Source organism: Borostomias antarcticus (assembly GCF_949987555.1).
Source record: "Borostomias antarcticus genome assembly, chromosome: 1".
Taxonomy (NCBI): domain Eukaryota; kingdom Metazoa; phylum Chordata; class Actinopteri; order Stomiiformes; family Stomiidae; genus Borostomias; species Borostomias antarcticus.
The window spans coordinates 54,158,170-54,184,454 of NC_140234.1; the positions used below are offsets into that span (position 1 = coordinate 54,158,170).

At 41.7% G+C, this 26,285-nt stretch overlaps 2 protein-coding genes across 6 annotated transcripts in view; one reads left to right on the forward strand and one right to left on the reverse strand.

The window, feature by feature from the left end:
- The first annotated feature begins 4,308 nt into the window (after nt 1-4,308).
- Nucleotides 4,309-26,285, forward strand: part of ncam1b (neural cell adhesion molecule 1b) — a 110,525-nt gene continuing 88,548 nt past the window's right edge. For all 4 annotated transcript variants that reach the window (XM_084442058.1, XM_084442061.1, XM_084442059.1 and 1 more), the window contains exon 1: nt 4,309-4,430. In XM_084442058.1, coding sequence (XP_084298184.1) covers nt 4,379-4,430 — 52 coding nt within the window. In that variant the 5' untranslated portion in view covers nt 4,309-4,378. The remainder of the gene's footprint in view (nt 4,431-26,285) is intronic.
- Nucleotides 20,194-24,327, reverse strand: LOC311312219 (uncharacterized protein). 2 transcript variants are annotated; one of them, XM_084442091.1, is made up of 3 exons: nt 24,300-24,327; nt 23,752-23,849; nt 20,194-22,580 (listed from the first exon to the last, which is right to left on the reverse strand). In XM_084442091.1, the coding sequence occupies exon 3, from the start codon at nt 22,425-22,427 to the stop codon at nt 21,096-21,098; it is 1,332 nt and encodes a 443-aa protein (XP_084298217.1). In that variant the 5' UTR covers nt 22,428-22,580; nt 23,752-23,849; nt 24,300-24,327; the 3' UTR covers nt 20,194-21,095. The 2 variants fall into 2 exon arrangements, with proteins under 2 accessions (XP_084298217.1, XP_084298218.1); XM_084442092.1 differs by having other exon boundaries at nt 20,194-21,820; nt 24,300-24,322.

A 26,285-nucleotide genomic window follows, 5' to 3' on the forward strand; every position in this document is an offset into this window, starting at 1 on the left:
CAAATAAAGCCCCCCCCCCAACAAACACACACTCCGGTCTTAAGTTTATTCTGTGTCCTAATACTTTTTGTAAGTGGCTGGAAGCCAGTGCACCTAGTATAGCGTTTGTCCGGTTATCACTCACTCCCTCCCTCCGTTACTCCGGACAATGTTGGCCTGCATCTCTCTGTTGGCACCACAAGAGGCAGTAGTCCCAGCGCACACACTCCACTGCACAAGTCGAGTAGTGGTCAGAGCTTTGAACTCCCACCCGGGAGACCGGGGTTCAAGACCCAGTGGGGATGACTTTATGGGACTATACCCCAAACCTCCACACGTTTATCCTTTCACTCCAACCTTTACCCCTTGCCTTATAGGTCAGATCATGTCCCAACCCCAACCATTATTCTAACCCCAACCCACACTAGGGACTGGAAGAAAGATACCAAAACCAATTCCACTACTACTTTAAAATTCACACGTAGGGTAGTGGTCAGAACATTGGACTCCCACACGGGACATTCTCAGAGATTACTGTCTATGCTGAGCGAAACTCCTCTAGTCTATATGTAGCTAAACAAACGCTGTTGTTTACGTTTTATACATCCGGTGGACTTCCGTTTCCCCCTTAATGATGCAGACTACTACCACCTGGTGGTGTGAAGTTATTTCATCTCACACAAGCACAGATCGGAGGTTCCACTTGGCTACTGGAACAAATGGGAAACCTGTGCAGCCCTACCTCTCCTATGTGAGATTAGGCTATTTTCCAAGGCAGAGTTAACTCTAAAAAGAGAAATCAAAAGCCCTTATGGTGTCTTCCTTCCTTTCCTACTAAATTCTAAATATATACAGAATATAAAATTACAAAAAACATACACAGAGTTTACAAATACAAAGCAGTTTATTTGTTACACTGAAGCAATAAAGAGCAATAATAAGTCACTTATGAAAATGTAAGTACAATAATAGTGTCTAAATATATATACAGAATAGCAAAATACAAAAAATATACACAGAATAATGTATAATGTGAAGTGAAATGCTATGTAATTAACCACACGAGGCAGTAGTCCCAGCACATCAAAATCAAGAAAGACACCAAAATCAACTCACCGATCTACATTGCACAAGTAGAGTAGTGGTCAGAGCATTGGACTCCCATCTGGGAGACCGGGATTCAAGACCCAGTGGGGATGACTTTATGGGACTATACCCCAAACCTCCACATGTTCATCCTTTCACTCCAACCTTTACCCCTTGCCTTATAGGTCAGATCCTATCCCAACCCCAACCCTTATCCTAACCCCAACCCACACTAGGGACTGGAAGAAGGACACCAAAACCAATCCACCAATCTCCACTGCACAAGTAGAGTAGTGGTCAGAGCATTGGACTCCCACCCAAGAGACTGGGGTTCAAGATCCGGTGGAGATTACTTTATGTTATCATCAGTGTAACTGCTTTAGCCACTGACTGCTACCATTAATATTATGGAAGCTTCTGCTAGTTGTTGTGAGCTCATGAGCTAACTGGCTATCCGGCTCTTATTGTGCTGGATTAGCATTGGAAGCATTGGAACTGATGTGTCCAGGTGACAAGACCTATCTTCATTTATCAGACATTATTTAATGTAATTTCAATTCACAGCTATTTCAATGGCATGACTAGCTTCCTACCAGTCCTGAACAGAAACAAGCCAGCCACGCCGGGTTTATTTCATTATTTTAGAGTCATGAAACCATCTGACCACAAGATGGCAGCAGATATTCAGAATAAAATCTCAGGCTGCTCCGAACTGGCCTATTTTCCCACTCTTCGTGCTTGGAATCATGAGAATCTGTCTTCGAACTCGTAACATGCTTGCTCATCTATCACATATAGAAGCCTCTGTATGTAGACAATATTATTTAATATAATCACCTCAAACTGTCAAGGCTGCAGTAGGCTTAGCTATAGTAAAAATAATAATAATAATAATAATTTAAAAACACAAAAATAAAGATTTTTACTTAAAAAGAAACGTTCCAGTTGTAAAGGTATGTTACAGTTTACAAAGCACAGAGGAAGCACTGTAGGTCTGCTCTAGGGTATGGTGAGAGTGAAAACACAGCCATTGTAATGGGCACAACAACATGTTAATGCTCCAATAAAAGAGGTGACATTATATACGCATTGATCTCATAGCTGTTCAAAACAGGTTACCTCATTGGGACTGACATACACTGTTGTAATATTTCCTCGGTTTTCTAAGATGTGTTCATTCTCTTCCATATGGATTTCATCTAATTCTAGCTCATGCACAGTGCAGAGTCAGACCACACATAAATCTGGTAAGCAGGTGGTTGGTGATTTTGGAGCATTTCACTGTGTACGTTTTCTACAGTTTACAGTGTAAAGTGTACATGTACATGTAGGCTACTCACTGCCATGTCTTGAAGAGTTCCTCTTTCACAAAGGAAAAACAAGAAACATGCTTAATTTTATTGTTGATGATGACATGTGTGTTATGATGACATGTGTATTATGAGGACACGTGTGGCAGCATCACTATGGCTGGCCATGGAAACTGGACGAGACACTGAGCCCCCTCTGTGGTCTGGGGTGATGAAGTAGTAGGATGTGTTTGGAGCATGGCACAGGCATATGGCGATGTCCACAGTGATGAGATCATGCTAGCTGCAGTGATGACATGAGGTCAAGACTTAGAGTGGAATACAGATTCTGAATGTATAGAGACACTATGGTGCGATTGATGGTATGGTAATAAGGTGTAACACAAAGTAAAACAAAGTCACAGTGATAGCTGTTGATGATAGACCAGACATGTCCAGACATAACTGTTGTGTGTGTGTATGTGTGTGTGTGTGTATTTGGATGTGTGTGTGTATGTGTGTGTGTGTGTGTGTGTGTGTGTGTTTGGATTTGTGTGGATGTGTGTGTGTGTGTGTGTGTGTGTGTGTGTGTTTGGATTTGTGTGGATGTGTGTGTGTGTGTGTGTGTGTTTGGATTTGTGTGGATGTGTGTGAACACTAGCAGACTCCTCCAGTTCTCCGCCTCCCCAGATTGATATCGCTGGTGCACAAAGGACCCCTCTATGCCCTGCAGGACAAAGTCCCTGGACAATGCCTCTACTGTCTTACAACAACATCACCAACTCAAGCAAACCGATACATGTGACGAGTTCTCAGCTCTGAGATTACAAGGAACTTGATCCCCCTATTGTATATGTTCTTCCTGTGATGATAGCGATGATAATGTCAATGATTATGGCATGCCTAGACCTTTCACAATATTTCACTTTTCATGTATATTCTCTTTCATTTCTGATAATGGCATGGTTAAGAGTGTACAGGTTCATTTTATGTTTCACATTTCCAGCAAATGTGTGATATTGTAACCTAATGAGGTGTAGAAATCCTAGCCTAATAGAAAGTTTTTTTAGACGTTCAGATATTGAACCTGTTCTGCACGCCCAGAGACGTCTTAGAGGGGTCCAAGCCAGACGTTCGAATATTGAGGGGTCCAGCAGACGTACAAATGGGGTTCTGGACCGACGGACGTTATTAAGACATGATCTGAACGTCTCCCTGACGTCGCATGTTTGCTGGGATAGCCTTTGAAGTCAATCATGTTACTTTAGATGATGTTACTACTGATGACGAAATGTAGCATACCGTATCACTCACTTAAAGATGGATGCTGCACAACGCCATGGAATTGTCTTCAGATTGAGAGAAAACAGAGGAGAGCCTTTCTATCTTACCAGTGATTTAACATTATATTTGAAGCTGTCTGAGCTTTCTTGCCTGCAGTCTATATGGCCTATTGGACTCTTTTTCTTTCTTTATTTTTTTACTCTAAATTACTATTGAATAGACGAGTTGAATAGACGCGTCCAACCACAACCAATTTCCATTACCATGGAATGCCTATTCCATTTTCATTTATCGCAGCCCATAGGCCTACTACTATATTCTACCCATCCTATCCTCCCTGTGATGTATCTCTTGAGGTGAAATTATTGACTATCACAAATTTGGGTTTTATGCTTAGATTATTGTATTATTGTCCATATTCTATAATAATTAGAGTGGTGGCTATGTCCTCCACACACAGCGCATAGCACACACCGCACTATTTCACAGCAAATCCTTTTTATTCCGCTTGGGCGGGCGGATTAATTTACGTGTGTAAGAAGGCTATGGCTTGTCACTCATTCTTTTGAACAGTGTGCTGGCGCTCATCACCCAGAGCTGCGACTGCGAACCGTTACCTACAGTATCTAGCGACGCTATCATATGGAAAAGAAATACATTGGAATGTATTGAACTATTTCTGAAAACATCAGGAGCAACGAGAGCTTTCAAGAAATACGTGGGCTAATTAAGGAGTTGCAATGCTCCACTCGAAGGATATCATTTTTGCCTTGTTTCTTCTGGGCTCTACAGGTAAGGCAAGCTATCTTGCTTGATAGATATGGTAAAATATTTGCAGTCGCTGTAAAATTTGAAAATGTAGCTTGTTAACGTTACCCTCTGAAGCTGGACACCTCTTTAGTAGCGTCTTTAATTTCCTCGAGCGGTGATTTCAGGAAAATAACGTTAAGTTAGCTCCCACTACACCTGTTTTCATGAATATTGACATGGTCATTTAAATGAAAAAATACGTCTGTAGAATTGAAAATTCCCATCCGAAGAAGGGGGTTCTTCACAGCTCGCGTCCATTCCGTGAAATACTGCATGCGTGGACCGATGAGTGGCGACTCCTCTTCAGTGAACACCTGACACGGGGCACATCGATCTTTAAGACCATTTCTTAGCGAGCTAGTTGTAGATTACAGACTGTGAGAAGTAGCTCCTCAAATATGTTATCTATTATGTGCAGATCATTTGAACGTTATTAACGGTTATATCACATCTACAGCCGAGGAGTATTTGTCTTGGTAGCCTACACGTAGCTAAACGCCAGCCAGATCACGACGCCGACTAGCTAGCTTACTCCCATTCCTGTGGTCACCCTCTCACAGGTAATGGTAAGCTCTCAGCTAGCTACTATCAGGCAGGGAAAGGATTTTACATTCGGCTAAAAACGGATTTGGCACAAATGGGAGCCAGACGATGCGGTCAGCTGCATTCTAAAACCACATGTTATATACTTTTTTATTTTTTTAGAGTCATTGTTACGCTATTTCATTTATCCAGATAGAATAACACATAACAATTTCGCATTCAGCAATTATCTCTGTCACCCCCTCATCCTGGGCATCACTCATCCTTGCCTCGCACCGTTCAAGTGGCTTGAGTCCATTTTAGTGTAGCCTAGCTACAGCATGCAGTACCCCTATGGGCCCACTAGCCTGGCTAATGTAGCCTACCTTCCAGCATCCTTCTATGTTGACGTTTTTGTCATATTTTCACGCGCAAATCCAATCAACTGGAACCTTACAATCGTCATCTCAGACCAAATTTGATTTGGTGGGCATATGCTTAGTGGCACATTCACATACGGCACATGATGAGACTTCCAGAGGCTTGATATCAATATCCAGCATCAGAAGCCTGATATCATTATCCAGCAACAGGGTTTCGGAACAATACTTCTAGTCCTAGATAACATTGAAGTATCAGTTTGCCCATTTAAGCTAGGCTTAGACCACCCGGTACTTTTAATGGGATGGACATTTTGACAATTATTCCAAGTGGCCGCCCTGCACCTGTTCACTTCAATATGGATACACAGGTGTTTGTCCTTTGACTCACCAGTCAGGGATCCAGCCATGTGTTGTGGTTGAGGTTTTAGTGTTTTTTTTTTTTTTTACAGTGGTAACAAGGAGAGTGTGTGGTGTTGCACACAGGACTGCTTCACAGCACATACAGTATGTGATATGTAATCTCCTGATATGCTAATGAGTCCAGGTTTGGGGTCTCATCAGGTGTGATGGATAATGGTGTGTCATGCTACTATAGAGCCCTACTATAGAAATGCTATGACTTGTGTAAAAAGTTTGTTTTTCAATATAATAGTGCTCGTATTCCCCAAAGATCCTATTGTTAACATAGAGAGGGGGAGATGCAAATTGGCAGTATATACAGTAGGCTACCCATTTTTCGTTGCTTATGACGGCAATTAAATGCAGCCTTTTAAATGTATACTCAATACTGAGCGTATTACATGAAGTTGTTTAATAAAGCTTATGGTGCAACATGTTTATGCACCCATTATGGTGAAAATAGATGGACATTTATGATATGTGAAGAGGCAGATGTTTGGAGGCAAACACAGAAGGGCACTGGGGAAATAAAAGCCTATTTTTTAATCCAATGAGCATAAGGGTATTCCTCTGAGACATGCTTCTGCATGACAATCTAGCTAATACAATTGCTCATTAGCAGACAAAAACAGAGAAAAGGAATTCAGGAAAGAAAAGGATTCAAGCCTACAGAGAAGGATGAACAAGGCACAGTATAGGCTAGGTCATGACTGAGTTAATGCTCTTTAGGACCTTCCTTCATATACAGTAAACTTATATAGATTTGATTAAAGATTAGTGAGGCACAATATGCGTTCTTTTCAACCGATACCAATAACCGTAATTTACCTGCTTCTCATTGCCGATAACCGATATCTTAACTGATATAATTTCTCTAAATACAACCTTGTATTTGACCAGTCCCCGCTACAGGATCTTTTCCCTCAGCATCAGGATGAAGGATGTTGGATATCCAGCTGAGTAATTATTGTTCAGGGTAGGGCTGCCCTGCCTGCCTTCCTGCCTGCCTCCCCTCTTCTTCCCTTTGATGCTGAGTGGAGTAGACCCATTCAGGCCTCAGAGAGATGACAGAGGAGATGCTTGGCCTTCAGGGACTGAAAAGACATGACATTACATGTATGTGCACACGCACGCACACACACACACTGCAGAACACAGTGAAAACAATTATCCTTGTACAGTAGGCACCTTTAGCCTACAGACTGCCCTACTGCTTAGACATTGATTAATCGTTGATCAAACAATTTAACATTTTCTTTAAAAGATTTAAAGTATGTTACATTTTCTTAAGATTTTAACCATTTAAATATTGCTTTATTGCTATGTTAAATCGAGAGGAATAAGTGATTGATCTCCTCTGTGAAAAATGTGTCTTTGTAGACTGCTGTTTGGCTCTGCTACAGCACTTAGCCTATAATTACTATATAATTAGGGATGGGGATCAGGACCCGCGTCTATCAGGACCCGGTTCCAAATTTCTCAAAACCCTAAAATCAATATGGCCCGAGCTCATCGAAACCGCTATCGAGACTAGCGGATCCTATAACACAACGTTATGTCTTGAGAGATTATGGTCATGTCATTAAATCAAACCACTGGTGCACAAACATACATTGGTTGTCTAATAACATTTTGAACTAGAAAGTACATTTTCTGGAGAAAATGTGAGGTGGGCTAGCTGCTGCAGCTGTATGTAACAGCTACTGCTAGAACTACTATGGACCAGGCAATCTCCATGCACCTACCGGCAAAGACCGTGCGTCTCTAGCCCACTCAGGGGCTGAGTTGTGGGGTCTGTGGCGTGGACAGTGGCATGGTGGTGAGACTCCACCCCCTCAGGTCAGAGCTGGTCAAGGACAGTGTACCCCTCTCTGGACCACCTACCCGCCCACACCTGTGAAGACCATGTGTCTCTAGCCCAATCAGGGTCTGAGTTGTGGGGCCCTTGGCATAGATAGTGGCATGGTGGTGAGACTCCGCCCCCTCAGGTCAGAGCTGGTCGAGGACAGTGTACCCCTCTCCGGGCCACCTACCCGCCCGCACCGGTGAAGACCATGTGTCTCTAGCCCACTCGGGGGCTGAGTTGTGGGGCCGTGGCGTGGATGGTGGCGAGACTCCGCCCCCTCAGGTCAGAGGTTGTGGGGGGCAGGTCAGTGATTGCCAGGCCATCCCCATGCACCCCTCATTGGAGACCATGTGTCTATATCCCACCCGGGGCGGAGCAGTAGCTGTGGAGGTGTTGTATGGAACTTGAGGTTAGAAGCGGTAGCAGTGAGAAGCAGTAGGTGTTTGTTATAAGTACTGCTAGTACTACACACAAAAATAGATTAGACCACTCATCATAACTCATAGTTTTATTGAGTTCAATAGCTGAAGAAAGAAAGGAAGGAAGGAAGGAAGGATGGATGGATGGATGGATGGATGGATGGATGGATGGATGGATGGATGGATGAAAGAAAGAAAGAAAGGATGGAAGAAAGAAAGAAAGAAAGAAAGAGAAATAAAGAGAAAGAAAGAAGGAAGGAAGGACAGAAGGAAGGAAGGACAGAAGGAAGGAAGGATGGAAGGAAAGAAGGAAGGAAGGATGGAAGGAAAGAAGGAAGGAAGGATGGAAGGAAGGATGGATGGAAGGAAGAACAGAAGGATGGAAGGAAGAACAGAAGGAAGGACGGAAGGATGGATGGAAGGATGGATGGAAGGAAGGATGGAAGGAAGGAAGGAAGGATGGAAGGAAGGACGGAAGGAAGGAAGGATGGAAGGAAGGAAGGCTGGAAAGAAGGAAGGCTGGAAGGATGGAAGGAAGGATGGAAGGAAGGAAAGAAGGATGGAAGGAAGGAAAGAAGGAAGGATGGAAGGAAAGAAGGACGGAAGGAAGGATGTAAGGAAGGAAGGAAAGAAAGAAGGAAGGAAGGACGGAGGGAAGGAAGGAAGGATAGAAGGAAGGAAGGAAATAAAGAAAGAAGGATGGAAGGAAGGAAGGAAGGAAGGAAGGAAGGAAAGGAAGGAAGGAAGGATGGATGGAAGGAAGGAAGGAAGGAAGGAAAAAAAGAAAGGAAGGAAGGAAAGAATGATGGATGGAAGGAAGGAAAGGAAAGGAAGAAAGGAAGGAAGGAAGGAAAGATGGAAGGAAGGAAGGAAGGAATGAATATGAATGCTACCAGAGTAGTCATAAAAGGGTGCCTGTACAGAGAGCCTGCACGTGTCCCCAAATTCAAATCCCAACTGACACTGAGCATCCTCTCATTCACTTCAATGGAAAGGCATGTTGGCTTCAGGCAGCTCTCTCTCAAAAAGTATAAAGGTCACAGCCTAGATATTGACACCGTAGGAATCCTGAGAAAATGCTGAACATTTTAGGCTATGATATGTCCGTGTAGCTTAAAAACTGTAGGCATTGCGACGAGTTAGAAAAAGGGTAAAAATGCCAAATTAGCAGCTCAAAAGGTAGAGTGTGGGCCCATACGTTTCAATGGAGAGCGCAGTTGCCGAACAAATCGTCATACAGCGAAAACTATAAGTCACACGGCTTAGATACTTACATTGTACGAATCAGCACAGTTATGGGAACGTTTCAATATATAATATGTGTATTAGCTGTTAAAACTGTAGGCATAGCTACAAGTTAGAAAAAGAGTAAAAATGCAAAATTAGCAGCTCAAAAGCTAGAGTGCGTTGCCATACGTTTCAATGAGGAGCGCAGTTGCCGAACAAATCATCATACAGCGAAAAGTATAAGTCACACTGCTTAGATACTTACATTGTACGAATCAGCACAGTTGTGTGAACATTTTGATGTATAATATGTGTGTGAGCTTTCAAAACTGTAGGAGTGTCAGCAGTTTACAAAATGTGTGAATATTTTCAAAGCAACTGCTAGCACCACTCTAAAAACAAAGTTTCTGAACATTCCAAAAGCAGTTTCAAGCAGTTTCAATGGGACAAAAAATAGTTTTAAAAGTTACATTACTAAAAAACTATAAAAAATATCAAAAATCTGAATGGATCCGTTCAAGAGCTGAACGTCATGAACATTTTAAAGTTTGAATGAAGTTTCTAGCACAAAGTATGAAGAACTAGTTAAGGTTCAAAAAAGTGGGGAGAATAATAAGAAAGAAAGAAAGAAAGAAAGAAAGAAAGAAAGAAAGAAAGAAAGAAAGAAAGAAATAGTGGGAATATCTTCTGCAAGCTAGCCCACCTAATTAAATTGAATTGGCTGCCAACAGCCGTTAAACTAAACAAAGAATTGAATTGCTCCACTCATTCCCTTCTTAGCTTCATTTCTCATGTTGTTGCTTTCTAGGATGGCTTAACCTGAACATACAAATCTGTCAAAGACTTGGATACATTTCAGTAAAGCCAAAGATAAGGAGGAAGCGAAATGCCATTTATGTTAATGGAGGAACACAAGGTCAGTGCTAAAGCACCTCAATGTTGCACATCAGTTAGACCCACTGTCTTCGAGTCAGAACACCGCCAACTCCGGCTACTGTTGCGGGACAATCATCCTCCACCCAAGGTATGCATGGTGCACGCACCCCAACTTTTTAGGAAGTCCCGTTCATTGACAATAATAAACCAATTGATAATAATCCAAAAACGTGATCAAAGTGACAGTCGAACGTCTCATATTATGAACATTTGATTGTCATTGTTTAGTTGTTAAGTTAGCTTGTTAGACAGCTAATGTCATTGCATTAACTATCTACATTTGGATGTCATTAGCACTAATATTGCGAGCCTTGTTGTCGGCCCAGGTTGATTTTGTTAGCACTAGCTGGCTTGCTAAATTACCTTTATTTGCATTCAAGCTAGCTAACCTTCTCTTAGACATTAACCAACACTTAAGTGAGAAAACAAAACACTTAGCCTATGTTTTGAAACACCAGTTCAAATAGGCTACCATACCAGTTCTGTTAAGAATTAAGTATTGATAGTGGTATCGATAAAGACTCGGATTGTTAAACAGTCTTGAAAATTGTATAAATATCAATAACAATACCCATCCCTAATTATAATTTGGTGTAGGGTCGACACCAGAGTGTTCGGCCAAAAACTCACGACTATCTGCCTGCAGGCCTACCTTCTCAAGACAGTGTGTTGCTACACCACTCTCAGGACACACCATCGCCACGCCCACACCACTCTCGGAACACACCACCGCCATGCCCACCGCCACGCTCAGGACAGTGTAGGAGCGAACTGCTCCGATAGATGGTGGTAGGTTGCGCAACGACTTGGATCCAAGCCTAATACAATCACTGTTGATCTAATTTGTTTGTCATAAATCCAATATTATTTTGTTTTACATGTATAGAAAGATAAGATAATATTGTTTGCGAAAACAGCAAATCAATTTGACTCCTCATTCTAAAGAGCCATCATTCGGGGGGAAAACAAAGTCATCCTCAACGGGACACGAACCCGGGTCGTCACACTGACGGTCCAAATCCTTAACCATTCGGCTGCCGGGCAGTGTGGTAATCTTAGTAAAATAGGTGTATTTGAAGTGGAACAAATGTTAATTTTCCTTCGTATATCCCCCCAGTTATTCAGATTGGCTCTACAATGCTATGGGTTCTAGGTTGGCCCATTCTACACACCTCCACGAGTTTTGTGAAAATCGCTACGGTAGTTTTTGCGTAATACTGCTATGTGGTGTAGCAACACATTGTCCTGAGAGTGGTGTGGGCGTGGCGATGGTGTGTCCTGAGAGTGGTGTAGCAACACTGTGTCTTGAGAAGGTAGGCCTGCAGGCAGATGCCTCTCCAAAAAATGTAGGTTTGATCACACCAGGTTCAGTGCTTGCACGTGTGCTGTGAACCAGTCAGCAGTACGGGGCATTCTTCTATGGCCTTATGAATACCCAAACCCACAAACCGTGAGATTGAACTGAAGCTGACAGAATTGTTCTCCACCTTGCTAGTTGTCTTTTTCAGCGTATGCCCGCCAGGCTAATAGGAAACATGTCAGAATTTGGCTGACTTCGCCAACAGTTTTGTCATAGCAGCTGTCTGTTGGGTAAAGTCTAGCACAGATTGTGCCATTTGACACAAATTTGTTCTATTCAATATCGATTCGGTTAGTGTTACTAAAACCTTTTTTTTTTTTTTGCTGTAACCTTAATTACATGACTGCCAAGTTATGCAACACATCAATACTAGGGCAGGGTATCGATATTGATTTCCAAAAATGAATGAATGAATGAATCATTGAATGAATTAATTAACTATTCATTCCTTCATTTATTCATTCATTCATTAAATAAAAGATCGATTTTGGGATTCATGAATCGATTCTGAATCATTTGATTCTGAATCGATCCAGAATCGATGAATCTTTTTTTTTTAACCCTTCCCTAATACACACACTGAAATCATTTCACCAAGTTTTATATTGAAAACCACAAATAAAATAAGCAGTACTGCACTTTTTGTTTGTATAAATATTAAAATAATGTGTCTGGGAGACTAGTTTTAGTTGATGCTGGACAGTACAGTGAGTTTTTCAAAGCATGGTAATCAAACACGGTTTTAGTGATCATTTTATCGCGATGAATTTAATCACATTTTATCGTGGTTTATCACTAAACTGGTTATCGTTGCATCCCTATTCGGCACTACTTTTAACAATAGACATAGAATGGATATTGCACAATTTGGCAATAGGCTAAACCACAATGTAAATTGGCTTCCTTCTCTGATAAACAGTATCCTTTCTCTTCATGATGAACCATTGTTATTGTTTTTACCTCTGGGCGGAGAGTAGGCCTAATGTTGGCTGGTGTGTGTATGTGAGAGTGATTCTGTGAGTGATTCTACTGAAAACTACCAGACCAATTTTCATGAAACTCATTGGTGGGGTGTAGTATTAGCCAAGGAAGAACCCATTACATTTTGGAGCAGATTTGAATCATAGGACGGATCCACGTCGTTAAAGTTAAAAGAACATTTTGAGTGAAGCCAGGTCCTGTGTGGGGCTCTATGCTAGAGACATGGGGTTTTGACTAAGGTGTGCGGGGTAGAGCCCGGAGTTCCCCGACCCGCCCCCCTGCTGGCTGCGACCCGAGGGGGGCGCCACAGAGCCGCCCAAATACAGCCACCCATTCATTTTTTGGACTTAGACTAAGGAGCAGGGCAACAGACATACTCAGCTGGATAGGGATGGGAATTTCGACTAATTTTAAAACCGAGTAACCTAACCTGATCCTACTCGAGTAACCGATTACTCAAAAAAAAGATTACTCAAAAAAAGATACCGTCCAGACAGAGCGCATTTAACCCCGGCCCCCTCGGAGGGGAAAACGTTTTTTTCCGCCGTTATTACCGTGGCGGTGCTTTCATGTCTCGTCCATGCCCTTGCAAATAAACATATTTAAAAGCTGATGTGTGGTTGGATGCATTACTTATCAGATTGAATAACCCACAGGTTTTCATGAAGCTATCGGAATCGAAAAACGCAGCCTTTTAATGTGGATGCACTGCCCAGCTCATAGCCTATTAAGCCTATCGTTAGGCTACTCTGAAAACTCTAAGCCTACAATATGCAACCAGACCTCTAATTTACTAATATAAATTAAGTATTAAACCAAGCCTTTACTGCCGATGCCGGATAACAAGTGAATTAATTTTTAGCGTTATCTAAAAAGCACCGCGGCACTCACTGCCTATTTCCAATTTATTGGACAATAATGGATGTTTCGGCGTCAAGCCTTCATTAGAGAAATGTCCATGCAAAACTAAATAGATTTATTGAACAACAGGCCTATTCATTCAATATTTCTTTATAGGCTGGAAAACGAGTAGGCTATACGCGCATGGACCTGTGCCGGAGCGCTCTTAAAAAGACTCCATATACAGTACAGCGCTTTTCTCCAGGCAGCCGCCAACGCTCTATCCTCTTTGGTAACAATTGAAAAAGGGCACAGGCGCTCAGAAATGCGCGCTTTCACGGCCAAACATGCCATATTGTATAGCCTTTAGATTAACCGAGTAGTGTTTATTTTCCGACTAGCAGATTCCCTACTCGGGTACTCGAGAAATCGGTTAACCGTGCACATCCCTACAGCTGGATGAGTTTAATGTACTATATGAACATTAAATTGATTGATTTGGTAGGAAGCTATATCTCATGCATTTAGTAATGATGTGGGCTATACATTTCACATGTTGTTGGAGTAGTAGTGGCTATGACTCCCATCTGGAATCAAGATATTGTGCTTTCTGCAGAGTTAGAGTAGTTTCAGAGCATTTGAAAACTAGAAAAGCCCACTCCACTGCCATTGTACTGACAACATGCTAGGCTTGTCACGGTTGTCGGTGTTACCGGTGTTACGGCACACACCGTGTATTAACTGAGTCAATACTTTTAGTGTTGTCACAATACCAAAATTATGACTTCGATACAATACCTGCCCAAAAATTCTCGATACCGATATCGAAACGATACCACGGCGAAAATCTAACACGTAAGGAAAAGTAATGGAATAATAGATGACAGAACATGGAACTTTAAATTGTTGGCTTTTTTTTGTGCTCTGTTCAGTCTTTTTGCATCTTTTGAGTCTTTATCATATTTCCTGTAGCTTTAAAACACAGCTGGAAGGGAAGGCTGCCTCGACTGGGTGGTTTGGAATCCTGTTTGTTTGTCTGTGTGTACAATAAATTATGCCTATGTTTTTGCAAACTGTGAGATAATCAGAAGAACTTGAAAAGCTTATTATTATTATTAGTATTAATTAACCCAGGCCTATTGAAGCATTTTTGCTATTCCAAATTATCAGAAGAGATAATTGTCTCACGGTTAACAGTTTTCTCGCTCTAGGAGGTCGGAGCAGGTATTGATTTTTTTTGTCACACGTGCGCTAGGCAGAGAGCTAGGCTTGCAGCCAGGCTGCAGCTATGCTAGCTAAAAGTCTCATGCTACGGATGAATATTAGCTTCTCTAGCTATCATCTGGTGCAATAAATGTATTGTGCATTCATACATTCAAACATAAGGTAGACTAAATATCCTTAGGTTGTATTCAGTTACAGTACTGGTGTTGCTGCTGTGTGTGTCTTATCTTCCATCACATTCGCTAACCTGTCGCTCTTTGAATTGTTTGTCGGCATGTCTGTCTGCAAGATGCTTTGCCAGGTTAGTCGTATTGGCTCCCTTGGTTTGTATAGATTTGAAGCATCGTTCACAGATGGGCTTTGTAATGTCCGTGGGCTTGCCCTCACTGTCGGCTCTGTAAGCAAAATAATGCCAGATTTCGCTGCGTGCATCAGCTTTATTGACAAGCTGTGGACGGTCGACATTTGTACTTGTAGCCATCTCAGGTTAGCTACCGTCCTCTCGAAGATGCTGCATGCATATGAAAAAACTGTTGCGCTCGCTGCAGAGTGACAGAGCGAGGAGAGAGAGAGAGAGAGCGCCCACACACACACATACTGCCCCGCTACTCGGGGATCTTGGGAGAGAGAAGCAGAGCTCTACACTGCTTCACTGTCGCATGAACGGAACTCAATATATACGGCTCTTATTAAAACACTGTCTTTCTTAAAGAATCGATACTTTAAAGTTGGGTATTGTTCCGTTTTTGACGACAAGAGTATCGCGGTACTTTTCTAGTATCGATACACCATGCAACACTAATTACGTAAACACCGCCACACCGTTGTGTTCTGCACCCACTATAGTTTTACCTATTTAGTTTTCGCATATCAGCGCAAACTCATCAAACTCAAACAAGTGTCTGTTATCTGGCCCTCCGCATGCTCACGCAGCACATAGCGAGTCTAGAGGAGTCCGATTTTACTTTCAATTCACGTGAAGAGAGTAGGGAGGGGGGGCTATGGCTACAGCTTAGGGATGGGACTTTCTGGCAAATCTGCTATTCGAAAATCGCTGGGCAAAAATGGATTTTTCTTTGAAAATCGCATCTCATTATTGCTCGTCTGAGCGACTTTTCCAGCCAATAGGGCCTATCCTATTTCTTCATATTTTAATTTAGAAATATGAGCATATCGACAGGTGCGCAGTCTATTGACAATAAGTCCTGCCGCGGAAAAGACGTTGCGGGTACACTCAAGTACACATTCGACAGTTTTGCCATTCCACACAGAACTTTTCGTTGGCTGTGTTAGCCGTGTGTGTCTGGTCTGGTCGAGTCTCACCTATCCTAGGTTACAGTACTCAAACGGTCTTCCATGCGTGCCTTTCTCTCGTCTCGTGGAGTCTCGCGCCGCAAAAAACAAGGCAACTTGTTTTTTAGAAGACAAGACGAACAAACGTTTATCAAATTATAATATCGATTTTTAATAATTTAATGACTTCGATTTTTAGAAGATCATGTCACATCCCTACTACAGCTCATGGCTAGCTAACGTTAGCGTAGCCTAGCTAACGTTAACAGCTAAACTAGCCACTGAGGAGTGGCCATTGCCATTAGCTAGCTGGCTAGCTTATTCTAGCAGCTTATTCTCTCACCTATTCTAGAAATGTTCCGTTCATGACAACAACTATTTGGGGAGGCAATTTGGCATTGTATGCCTCCACAGCTTGCCTGCAAATGTGTGATCAGACTAAGGTAAGATATAAACATTACACTCGGTCCTGTGCTTCTTTATAATCAGAATCTGAATTTGTTTTTGCCATATAGTTTTTCAACATACTAGGAATTTCATTCGGGCATGGTGTATATTCCTAAGTAGACTATGTTGAAAAACTACATGGCAATAAAACAAATTATGATTATATAGAAGTACAGGATCGAGTAACGTTTATCTTACCTTACTCTGATCACACATTTGCAGGCAAGCCGTGGAGACATACAGTACAACACCTAATTCAAAGTGGCTACACAACAGGGCTGTTCAACGTAAGGAAAAGGACTAACACTAAAGATTAAAGGAAGCACTCTTATTGTAGGCTAGACGGTGTTACCGGTAATACCGGTGTTGGCTTTAGCCTGTCAGTCGGTGGGAAAAAATCCAAACGGTGACATCCCTATGAAATGCATAATTATTCTTAGTTTTGCCATGGAAAGTATTTACCCATACAGTGTTTCCTGTGGAACTGATCTCTTGGTGTGGTGGTGTGTGAAAAAAAGAGTCTGATTTCGAAACAGAAAAAGTGGGGGATCGGAGACCACCCTTCTTCCTCCCTTGTTCCTCTCTCCTGTCCCCTTCCTTCTCATTTCTCCTCTCTTGCGCTCCTCTCAACAACCTCTCTCTCCTCTTCTCTCTCACCTGTGCCTCCACTCTGTGCCTGTGCCACAGTCCTGTCCTCTCCTACCACAATCCCTGCCTCTGCCTAAAAAAAACAATTAACTGAAGAGTAGGTCTATAAAGATGGCCTAACTTATCTCGTAAGGCTGGTAAAGTCCTAGAGCTTAAAACGTAATTAATTACATGTAACTGGACGGGATAAAACAGTAAACCCACACAAGCACTTAATAAATCATATGGTTTATAGACATATTTTAATCAAATGTATTGTAGGTTACCATTATAACAGCAGCTGTAGATAAATAAATAAAAAGGTAAGATAGTCTTCAAACATGCCTAAATAATTTGTTGCTTTTTCTGTTATTTTGATTGGCACATTTTAGGTGGCTGGAGGAACATTAACGCAAGCTAGTGTTAGTTCAGCCAGCCAAAAAGACGGTCGCACAATCCATCAGGCAGCGCTGCGCCTGACTCGCACGAAAGTTGCAGAACCTACTCGCGCTTGTGGTTTATGTCTCCTTGACAACGCTCGCTTGAAGGGCTGGCCGACTGACAGACAGCAGCGCGTAGCTCAAATGGAGCAGGCTCCGCTTCGGCTCAAACTGTATTTTCAGATAACGTTACGTAACGTTAGCAACACAAGGCCAATTTATCATATTAATTTTTTTACTTGTCCGATCAGACACCTGCATGAGGCATTCCTCTTGCCCAAACAGAGTTTACTGGTCCCTGGGAAGCGGGCAAAACTGTTAGCCTACAGGTAGCTTGCCTTGTTCCTGAATCCCCCTGATGTGAATCATGGCTAGCTGGCAATAACCTAGCCTACCTGACTGGTCTCATCATTCTCCTCTCTCTTCCTCTTCAATAACCTAGCCTACCTGACTGGTCTCATCATTCTCCTCTCTCTTCCTAACATAAATGTATTTTAGGCAGTAGGCTAGGCATTTTGAGTAGTAGGCCTAGGTGCCAGCACCAGTGTTTGGCCCAATTCAAACACTGGTTAACACTATGGTAATATTTGAGCGTCAATAGCCTACCTATCATTCGTTGTAATCTCATGCCGCTCACTGAAGAAAAAATCCCTTCACACGCTGAGTCTTCCGATCATCTCAGAAAGGAGCAGCATGGAGTGGCACAGAGCGTGCGGCCTATAGGCTCTTAGTCTTATTGAAAATAAATAGTCCTAATGTGGGCGCGACAGTGGTTTTCAATGCGCATTTAGGCAGAAATATTTAAAAAGTTTAAGATTTTTAATTTAAGACTTTTATATTTATATAGCCTAATTTGTATTATTGTTTTTTGTATCAAATGTTTGGTGTGGCGGCAAGGATCTTGCCGTGGCGGTGCGCCACGTCAAAACATTACCAGCGGAAACGCTGCCCATACTGTACTCTTGCTGGCCTTGTTGTGTGCCTTTCCTGCAGAGGCGGTAGTTGCATCTGGAATCTTGCGCTTTCTGCAGAGTAGTTTTAGGCAGAGCATTTGAAAACTAGAAAAACCCACTCAAGCCATTGTACTGACGACATGCATCATCATGCTTAATTCTTCCATGGAAAGTATTAATCCATACATACTCTGTCTGGCCTTGGTGTGGGCCTTTCCAGCAGTAGTAAAGGTAGTGGGGTACTTCAATAATCCCCTTCGGAACTTCCAAGTACCAATTGCTTATCAATGAAAACCTGATTTGAGCCAGGCAACATTCATCATGGGCGGAGGCATGCGCTCTTCGAGCAACCTTTTCTAGTTTACACTTGTGGTGTTTCACACAACATGTAGAGGATTCTAGGGTTCTTCCCATTCTCTCGCAATCCCATACCATTAAATTTGTTCCCCACTTCCAATCAACCGGATATCCCTGTGGTGAATTACATCAACCGTCTCCTTCCTTTCGCTGCTTTGCTGGAAGCGTCCCCTTCGGCCCTGTTACCTAATTGGGTGTTTGGTATGGAGGAGTAATTAAAAGCATGTGTCATGATTAAGAATCCCACTGTAGTTCCAGCGTGGAGCTCAGATGGATTTAATCCTGTCTCTCACCCTCCGTTGCATTGCCTTAATCCTAGGGCTGGGTATCATTTCCAAAATTACGATACCAGTACCAATACCAGTACCCTTAAAGTGATACCGATACCAATTGAATACTTCAATTGATACTTTGAATTTCTTTTATTAATTTTTTCCATTCCATAACCATCATGTGAATGGAAGCATTCAGTTGTGTAAAATGCCATCAATCCTCCCACATTCAAATATTTTTTTCAAGAATAGATTTTGAAAGTGTTTAAAAGAGTATCAAACTGCATTTATTACAATATAACTATGACAGTAACTACACATTTTTTAGTCATCCATGATCTTGCAGCTAATGTGAACGGTGTGTCAAGGCTGCTGCTGGGGGTGGCAACATCAGCAGTAGCAGTTGTGGTGGTAGTAGGCCTAGGGGGTCTTAACATTAAGCATAACATTAGTTAATAACGTTTGCCTAAACACATTTCGCTGCTGGGTCAATGACAAATAAGGGTTCTAAAAAGTTATTTTTAAATAGTTTGTTCAAAATAGATAAAATTCATATTTTTGTATCTGTAATAATGTGCTTAAACAAGCCTAATTTGTTAAAAAACATTTCAATGTGTTTAAATTCTTTTTTTAACTGTATTTTTAACTTGACTGCCCAAAAATGTCATGTGGCGCAACCAAAAATGTGTAAAATTATTTATATTTTCCTATTATTTATTTGAAGGGAAATCTTTGTCAAGTATCTATTAGAGTGTCTATATTGCCTAACACATTCGTTTTTGGGGGTTGTGTATTATATTTACAATAATTTAAGATTAATGCATTCTAAGGGTCAGATATTTAGTATTTTTAACATCCAATTTTACATTTAAAGACAGAAAAATTATTACACAAATATACAAATGAATGTATTCAATACAATAGCTGTTCACATCATACTTATCAACAATTTATCCACTTTAATCCATCATTTATTGGTTTAAATGCATTTTAACTGGTTGCACCACCTGACGATTATCGGTTGTGCCACCTGACAACATTAGTAATGACAAGAACTATGCTGAATAATTGAAAAAAAATGATTTTTTTATTTTAAATACAAAAACAGTTGTTTTAGTCAACAGTCTTTATTAAAGTATTCATTGGTTAGATGCACAAATTAGTTACCAAATTAATTCATAAAACATATTTTAAAACATTACTGGACATTAAATGGATTGTGATTTAAGAACAATGAAGTCATGTTTGACAAAATATTTCAAATACTCAAATTATTCATAAAAAAGTATTCTATAAAACGTAGGCCTATTTAAAAACAAAGTCATAGCAACTGGAACGGATTGTGATTTAAGAACAATAAAGTCATGTTTGACAAAATATTTCAAATACTCAAATCATTCATTAAAACGTACAAATTCATAGCAACTGGAATGCAACAATAAAAAATACCAGATAAAAATGGATTGTGATTTAAGAACAATGTAGTCATGTTTAACAAAATACTTCAAATACCATATATACTGTATAGGATATATAATATCAAATATCCATGTTCATTCATTAAATGTATTCTAAGGTCTGAAAACACTACATTCATTGACTTTGGAAAATGGATTGTGGTAACAATTAAGTCATATCTGACGTAGTCCAAAACAATTAGATATTTAGTAGAGGTCAGGATGGGCTGGTATGTTAGCTGTTGGGATGTTCTGGAAGCTTTCAGGGTGGTGTGGTAGCTGTCATGATGATCTAGTAGTGGTCAGGGCAGGATGGTCTGGTGGTAACTGTCAGGATGGTATGATAGCTGGCTAGATGGTGTAGTAGCGGTCAGGATGGTCTGGTAGCTGTCAGGATGGTCTGTAGCTGTCAGGGTGGTCTGGTAGTGGTAAGGATGGTCTGTAGCTGTCAGGGTGGTCTGGTGGTGGTCAGGGTGGTCTAGTAGCTGTCAGGAAGGTGTGGTTGCTGTCAGGATGGTCTGGTAGCAGTCAGGATGGCCTGGTAGTGGTCAAGATGGTCTGGTGGTGGTCAGGATGGTCTGTTAACTCTCTGGTGCTGCTGCTGGCGCAGATTGGAGGTGTTGTTGTAAGCTCAACACACTGGTAGAGTGTTAATTGTCCCATTTCATGTGTGCATACTAAAGCACTCCCAGTCTGCATGAGTTAGCTGTGTGTGCCGTGAATGAGGCTCTGGCTCTGAGATCACTTTGAGCACATCAGCTGTGTAGTAAAAGATGATGTCAGCAGGATACGGCCAAGTGAACTTATTCTTTCTTCCCAACTGCTCCATGCAGCTCACCTCAACCTCACCACCAATTACCTGAAGAACCTGTCCTACGAACGGCCGACCTTCATATTTCACTAAGATGAACTTCCCATTCAGATCATTCTTATCTTGGGCACTGGCTGTTTGTGGTTCATTCTGATCTTGGGCACTGGCTGTTTCCAGATCACCATTCTCATCTTGGGCACTGGCTGGTTGCAAGTTGACCGTTGTGGTATTGTGGCATTGGCATGAATGTGGTCTGCTGCAGAAGCAGGAGATCTCTCGGTGCATGATTTTCCCTGGTTCAGTGGAGATGACCTGGTGCAGTGCCAACGTTCCCTTTACAGGGGGCACAACCTCAGGGACCGCTTCATCTAATCTTTGGATGTCCTCCTCACTCACCCAGAAGTACTTGATCTCAGATTTTCTTTCTGTTAGGAGGCTGTAAAAGTCTTCTGGGGTCTGGACATCTGCACCCATTTGGACAGCAGAGTCAGCAGTGCGCTTGACTGCACCTCCAACTCCGTCGGGGGCGCCTTTTCCGTGGGACTTCTCCGAGAAGTTCCAGGTCACGTGCTGGAAGCCTGAGAGGAAGGGGATGGTGCTAAGCAAATAGAAATTCTTTTTGTTACGGTACTGAGTGACTGGACCGTCACTCATCACATGTAAAGTTATGGGAGATGGATTGCTGTTCTTCTTCACATCCCTTAGCACTGGCTCCAAGTGGGCCCACACAGCTCTCTCATCATGCCGAAGGGATGCAGAGATGGTAGCATAGGACTGTGAGCCAGCTGCTGTGTAAGCGACACATGTGTGGACAGTGGCCTGCTTCCGGCTCCCTCCAAAGTGAAAAGATTGCACCTCTCTGTGAAGTTTGCAGGAGAAGTTCTCTGAAAAATCCACATGGAGGACAACTTCATCTTCTCTTAGGCTTTCTTTCAGAGCCCTGCACTCTTTGGCCTGGTGCAACCAGTTGTAGTGGTGTTTGGCTAGTTTGTCAAGCTTCTGACTGAAAAGGTTAACCAGTTCAGAACATGTTCCTGTTTGTGCTTCTTTGACAAAGTTCATGTAGGTCTTCTGCCCCTCTGATACGGGTTTTCTTATCCATTGATGCCAGGTCACAGTCTCCACCATCTGGGGTGTTGCAACCTCTACCTCATTGTAGCAGCATTTGGCACAGACTCGATACATGCATGACCTGTTGTCTGGACTGCACACAATTGAGGTCAACAGCTGAGAAATGCTAGCAGTTTCCAGAAGACCTTTCTGCTGCAGTTTTTCAGCCAGAAGTTTGACGTTCTCGTGGTCCAAGCAGGAACAAGTATTCCTGTCTGATGCTTTGGGCTGTGTGACAAAGAAAGGACGATAACGAACAAATTGTCTGTAAGACAGCTTGTCGGACATTTGCATTTCTGAATTGTACTGCAGATGGAGTTCAGTCAAAGGCTTAACTAACACACGCCTCTGTTGTTTGTTTTTGTTTTTCGTAACTGTATCTTTTCTCCCTGGCAGTAAACGACTGTTCTCATCACGACAGAGAAAGTCAACAACTCTCTCCTTTCTCTGCTTAGGCCATTTCTTTGCTCTCCTTGATCTGTTCTTTTCAGTTGTAGACTTTTCCTTCTTTTTTGCCCTCAACCTTTGTATGCGCTTTTGTAATTTTTCAGATTCTCGTTTGCCAGCTTCTATTTCACTTTTCATTTTGTGCATTTTACTGCGCATCTTTGCTTTCTCTCTTAGCCATGTCTTACTGTTTGTGCTTGCTACTCTCTGTGGTGTTGAGGATGCTCTGGGTTGCACTACATCTACACTGACAATATTCTCTCTGTCAGTGTTGGGAGGGTTAGGCTGGGGGTCTGCTGGGGTACCACCTGTGGGAGTGGTATCTAATGATTCAGGTGTGAAATTCAGGATTTCCTCTGTAGCCCTTTTCCTTTCCCTGTGCTTTCTCTGGTCTTGCTTCCATTCTTGCTTCAGCTTTTCCTGCTCTTTTCTGGACAGCTGGCTGATCCGGGGTTTCACAATCTTTCCCTCTCTCCTCCTCCTCTGGTAACTATAATACAGGAGAACAAATAAACTGGCATATTCCCAATAAAAAACTGCAAATAAACTGCTATCAAAACTATAGTTTATCTAGTCCCGGTGTGATGTCTATTAATGATAATAGACAGTCACGCGCAGCTTCAAAAACAATAGGCAGGAATTGGTATAATGGGCCTATTCTTACCTCTTTCCCGACATCGTATGTCAAATATGAAAATATCCCAAGTTCCTACGGATGTCTGTAGCCAAAAACTGGTATAATAATGATATTCCGTTGTGAAGGAACCGTTTAAATCAGATTATTTTGCAGACAGTGACTACATTTTGCGTCCTACTCACGCGAGACCTTCATGTGTGTTGCTGGCCTATTTTGTCTCATGATCCTGGTGCCCATTTTCCGGTTGTGAGTAGCACACGAAAATCTAGTCACTGTCTGCAAAAGAATCTGATTTAAACACACAAGATGTATTACCTCTCTCTTCTTTTTGCAAGATATGCTTCTCTTGCAGCTGGATCATTTTGAATGCGCTGCCTGTGTCGTGCAGCTTTCTCTTTGACTGTGAGTGGCATCTAAAATGATTAAAATTAAGAAATTATAATTGTTAAAAGGTTTCAAAGTGTATAACATATTTAACTTGAAACAAATAAACATTTTATAGCATATTGAAGCTTTAAATAACATTATTTATTTCATATAGTGGCATTCCTTGAGGTTGTGCCACCTGACTTATGGGTTGTGCCACCTGACTTATGGGTTGTGCCACCTGACTTATGGGTTGCGCCACCTGACTTTTGCAACTGATTTCAAATTAAACAGGCTTCTACTTGGACACCTGCATTAGCTTTGACCTATGCTAGCAATATCATACAAATCATTTTAAGACAGAATACATAGTTTTATGATAAAATAAACATTTCCTAGTTTTACATTGGTTGTACCACCTGACATGGAAAGTGTACCATCCTACCTATGAGGTGAAAGTAGCTATTTTTATCAATATTTGAGAGAGCTCTACAAACCTTTTCACTCAGCCATGGAAGTCAGATAGGGTCCTCTGGATGATGCAACATCTGGATGATGCAATCGCCTCTTGACTTCAAAATAAAAGTCCCATGTTTACGGTTGTGCCACCCTGACATTTGAAAAGCTCAAATTGCTGGACAAAAGTCCCCCAATTATCTCAATAGCTTTAAAACTATTGTTATTTGTAAAATTGTGTTTATTTGAAAGGTTTCAAACATAAAATCATGCCACAGTATTTTATATTTAATTAATTATTATTAAAATACCATTTTTAACAGTTTTCTTAATCTGTTCCTTACTCGGACGGTTGCGCCACCTGACATTTGGGGGTTTGAGCTGCCAAAACACAAAGTAATCTATATTATTTGAATTTACTGAAAATAGATTCAAACTAAACATGTTTTATATAATAAAATCATGTATGACTTGAATTGATTAATTTATTTTTAAATGGAAATAAACAACCCGGACACAAAAATATGCACGTCATGTCATTGACCCTGCTACAGAAGTTAAAACTACCACTAAGTAACCAATGCACTAAGCAATGCATTACAGTAGGGTTGCTAATGCTAGCTAGCTAGCTAGGTAATGGGGGAAATCCGTGTTTTTATGCATTTATTTTTACCATACGCCATAGGCGTGTAATATAACCATACCTTTGAGCGTTTTGGTGGCATTACCTCAGCGTGCTAAATTGTGTCAACAACTCGCAGTTGCAGTCGATTTCACCAGACGGATTGTAGCTGTCTGCCGTAATGGACCAATCACACGTCGCATTAAATTGAAGAATTATTGCGGTGATTGGACCATATTACAACGTCTTTTTTTCCTAGATCTCAATACAAAAAGGATCGAATGAAGTACTGGTTTGACTGAAGATGTTTCGATGCTACTTGGTATCAGTTTGTTTCGATCCAGTACTACAAGGTATCGAGTACCGATACCCAGCCCTATTTAATCCTGGGGGCTACAGGAGTCATCTGACCCTGACCAGCTCCAACACAACGTCCATTGAGGCCCATGGGGCCTCTGTATGAGAACAGTCCAGGATGATGAAGCTAGGTGTCCATCCATGCTGAGAGGCTCTCTCTGTCCACAGTGGGGTCTGCATCTCAAAGTCTAGCAAAGAAAACAGTAATTTCTCTTTAATGGCTGCAAGGCAACCCTCCCTGTTTCATCAGAGCTAGAACCAATGCGTATATCTCCATTTTGATTAGCTTGATGCATCTTTTATGTGATGTAAAGGGAGTGCCATCCTTTTGTTTTCATGCATCCGTGCACAATATGGTGTATTTATTATTAAAGCTCTATAGGATGGCTCTGGTGCAACCCAGCAGCCTGCACACAGAAGCAGTGGTGTCATTTCCTCAGCCTAGCATTTGCTTACAGGTTTAGTCATATCTCTAAATGTGGTGCTCCGGCTATCTCACACGAACTCGCACAGCACTGTAATCAAGTCTCCTATTAGCTGCTGTTAAAATGATACAAACAAGGAATGCAAAAGCCAAATCAGGGCTCTAAGCTAACATTTTTCACTAAATGAAAACATTTCGGAGCACAGAAAGAAATTTAGGAGCGCAACAAAAATTTTGAACACATTTTTATTAGCAACACACACATTAGGCCTACTGCCAACAACAATAATAACCTGCTCACCATAGGAGCTCTCATCCTCTCCTACTATATTATTCCCATACACTTCATCAGTTGCATTAGTCCTAATGAAGACTACTATTCCCACACACTTCATCATGTGCATTGGTCCTAATGAAGACTATAGCCTACCATTCCCACACACTACATCATGTGCATTGGTCCTAATGAAGACTACTATTCCCACACACTTAATCAGGTGCATTGGTCCTAATGAAGACTATACTATTCCCACAACTTCATCATGTGCATTGGTCCTAATGAAGACTATGGCCCAATCCCAATAGCCCCCCTTAGCCCTAGCCCTTGGTTAACAGCTTAACGTT

Coding starts and splice junctions, on each gene's coding strand:
- LOC311312219 (XM_084442091.1), bottom strand. CDS start 22,427: ATGTATCGAGTCTGTGCCAAATGCTGCTACAATGAGGTAGAGGTTGCA.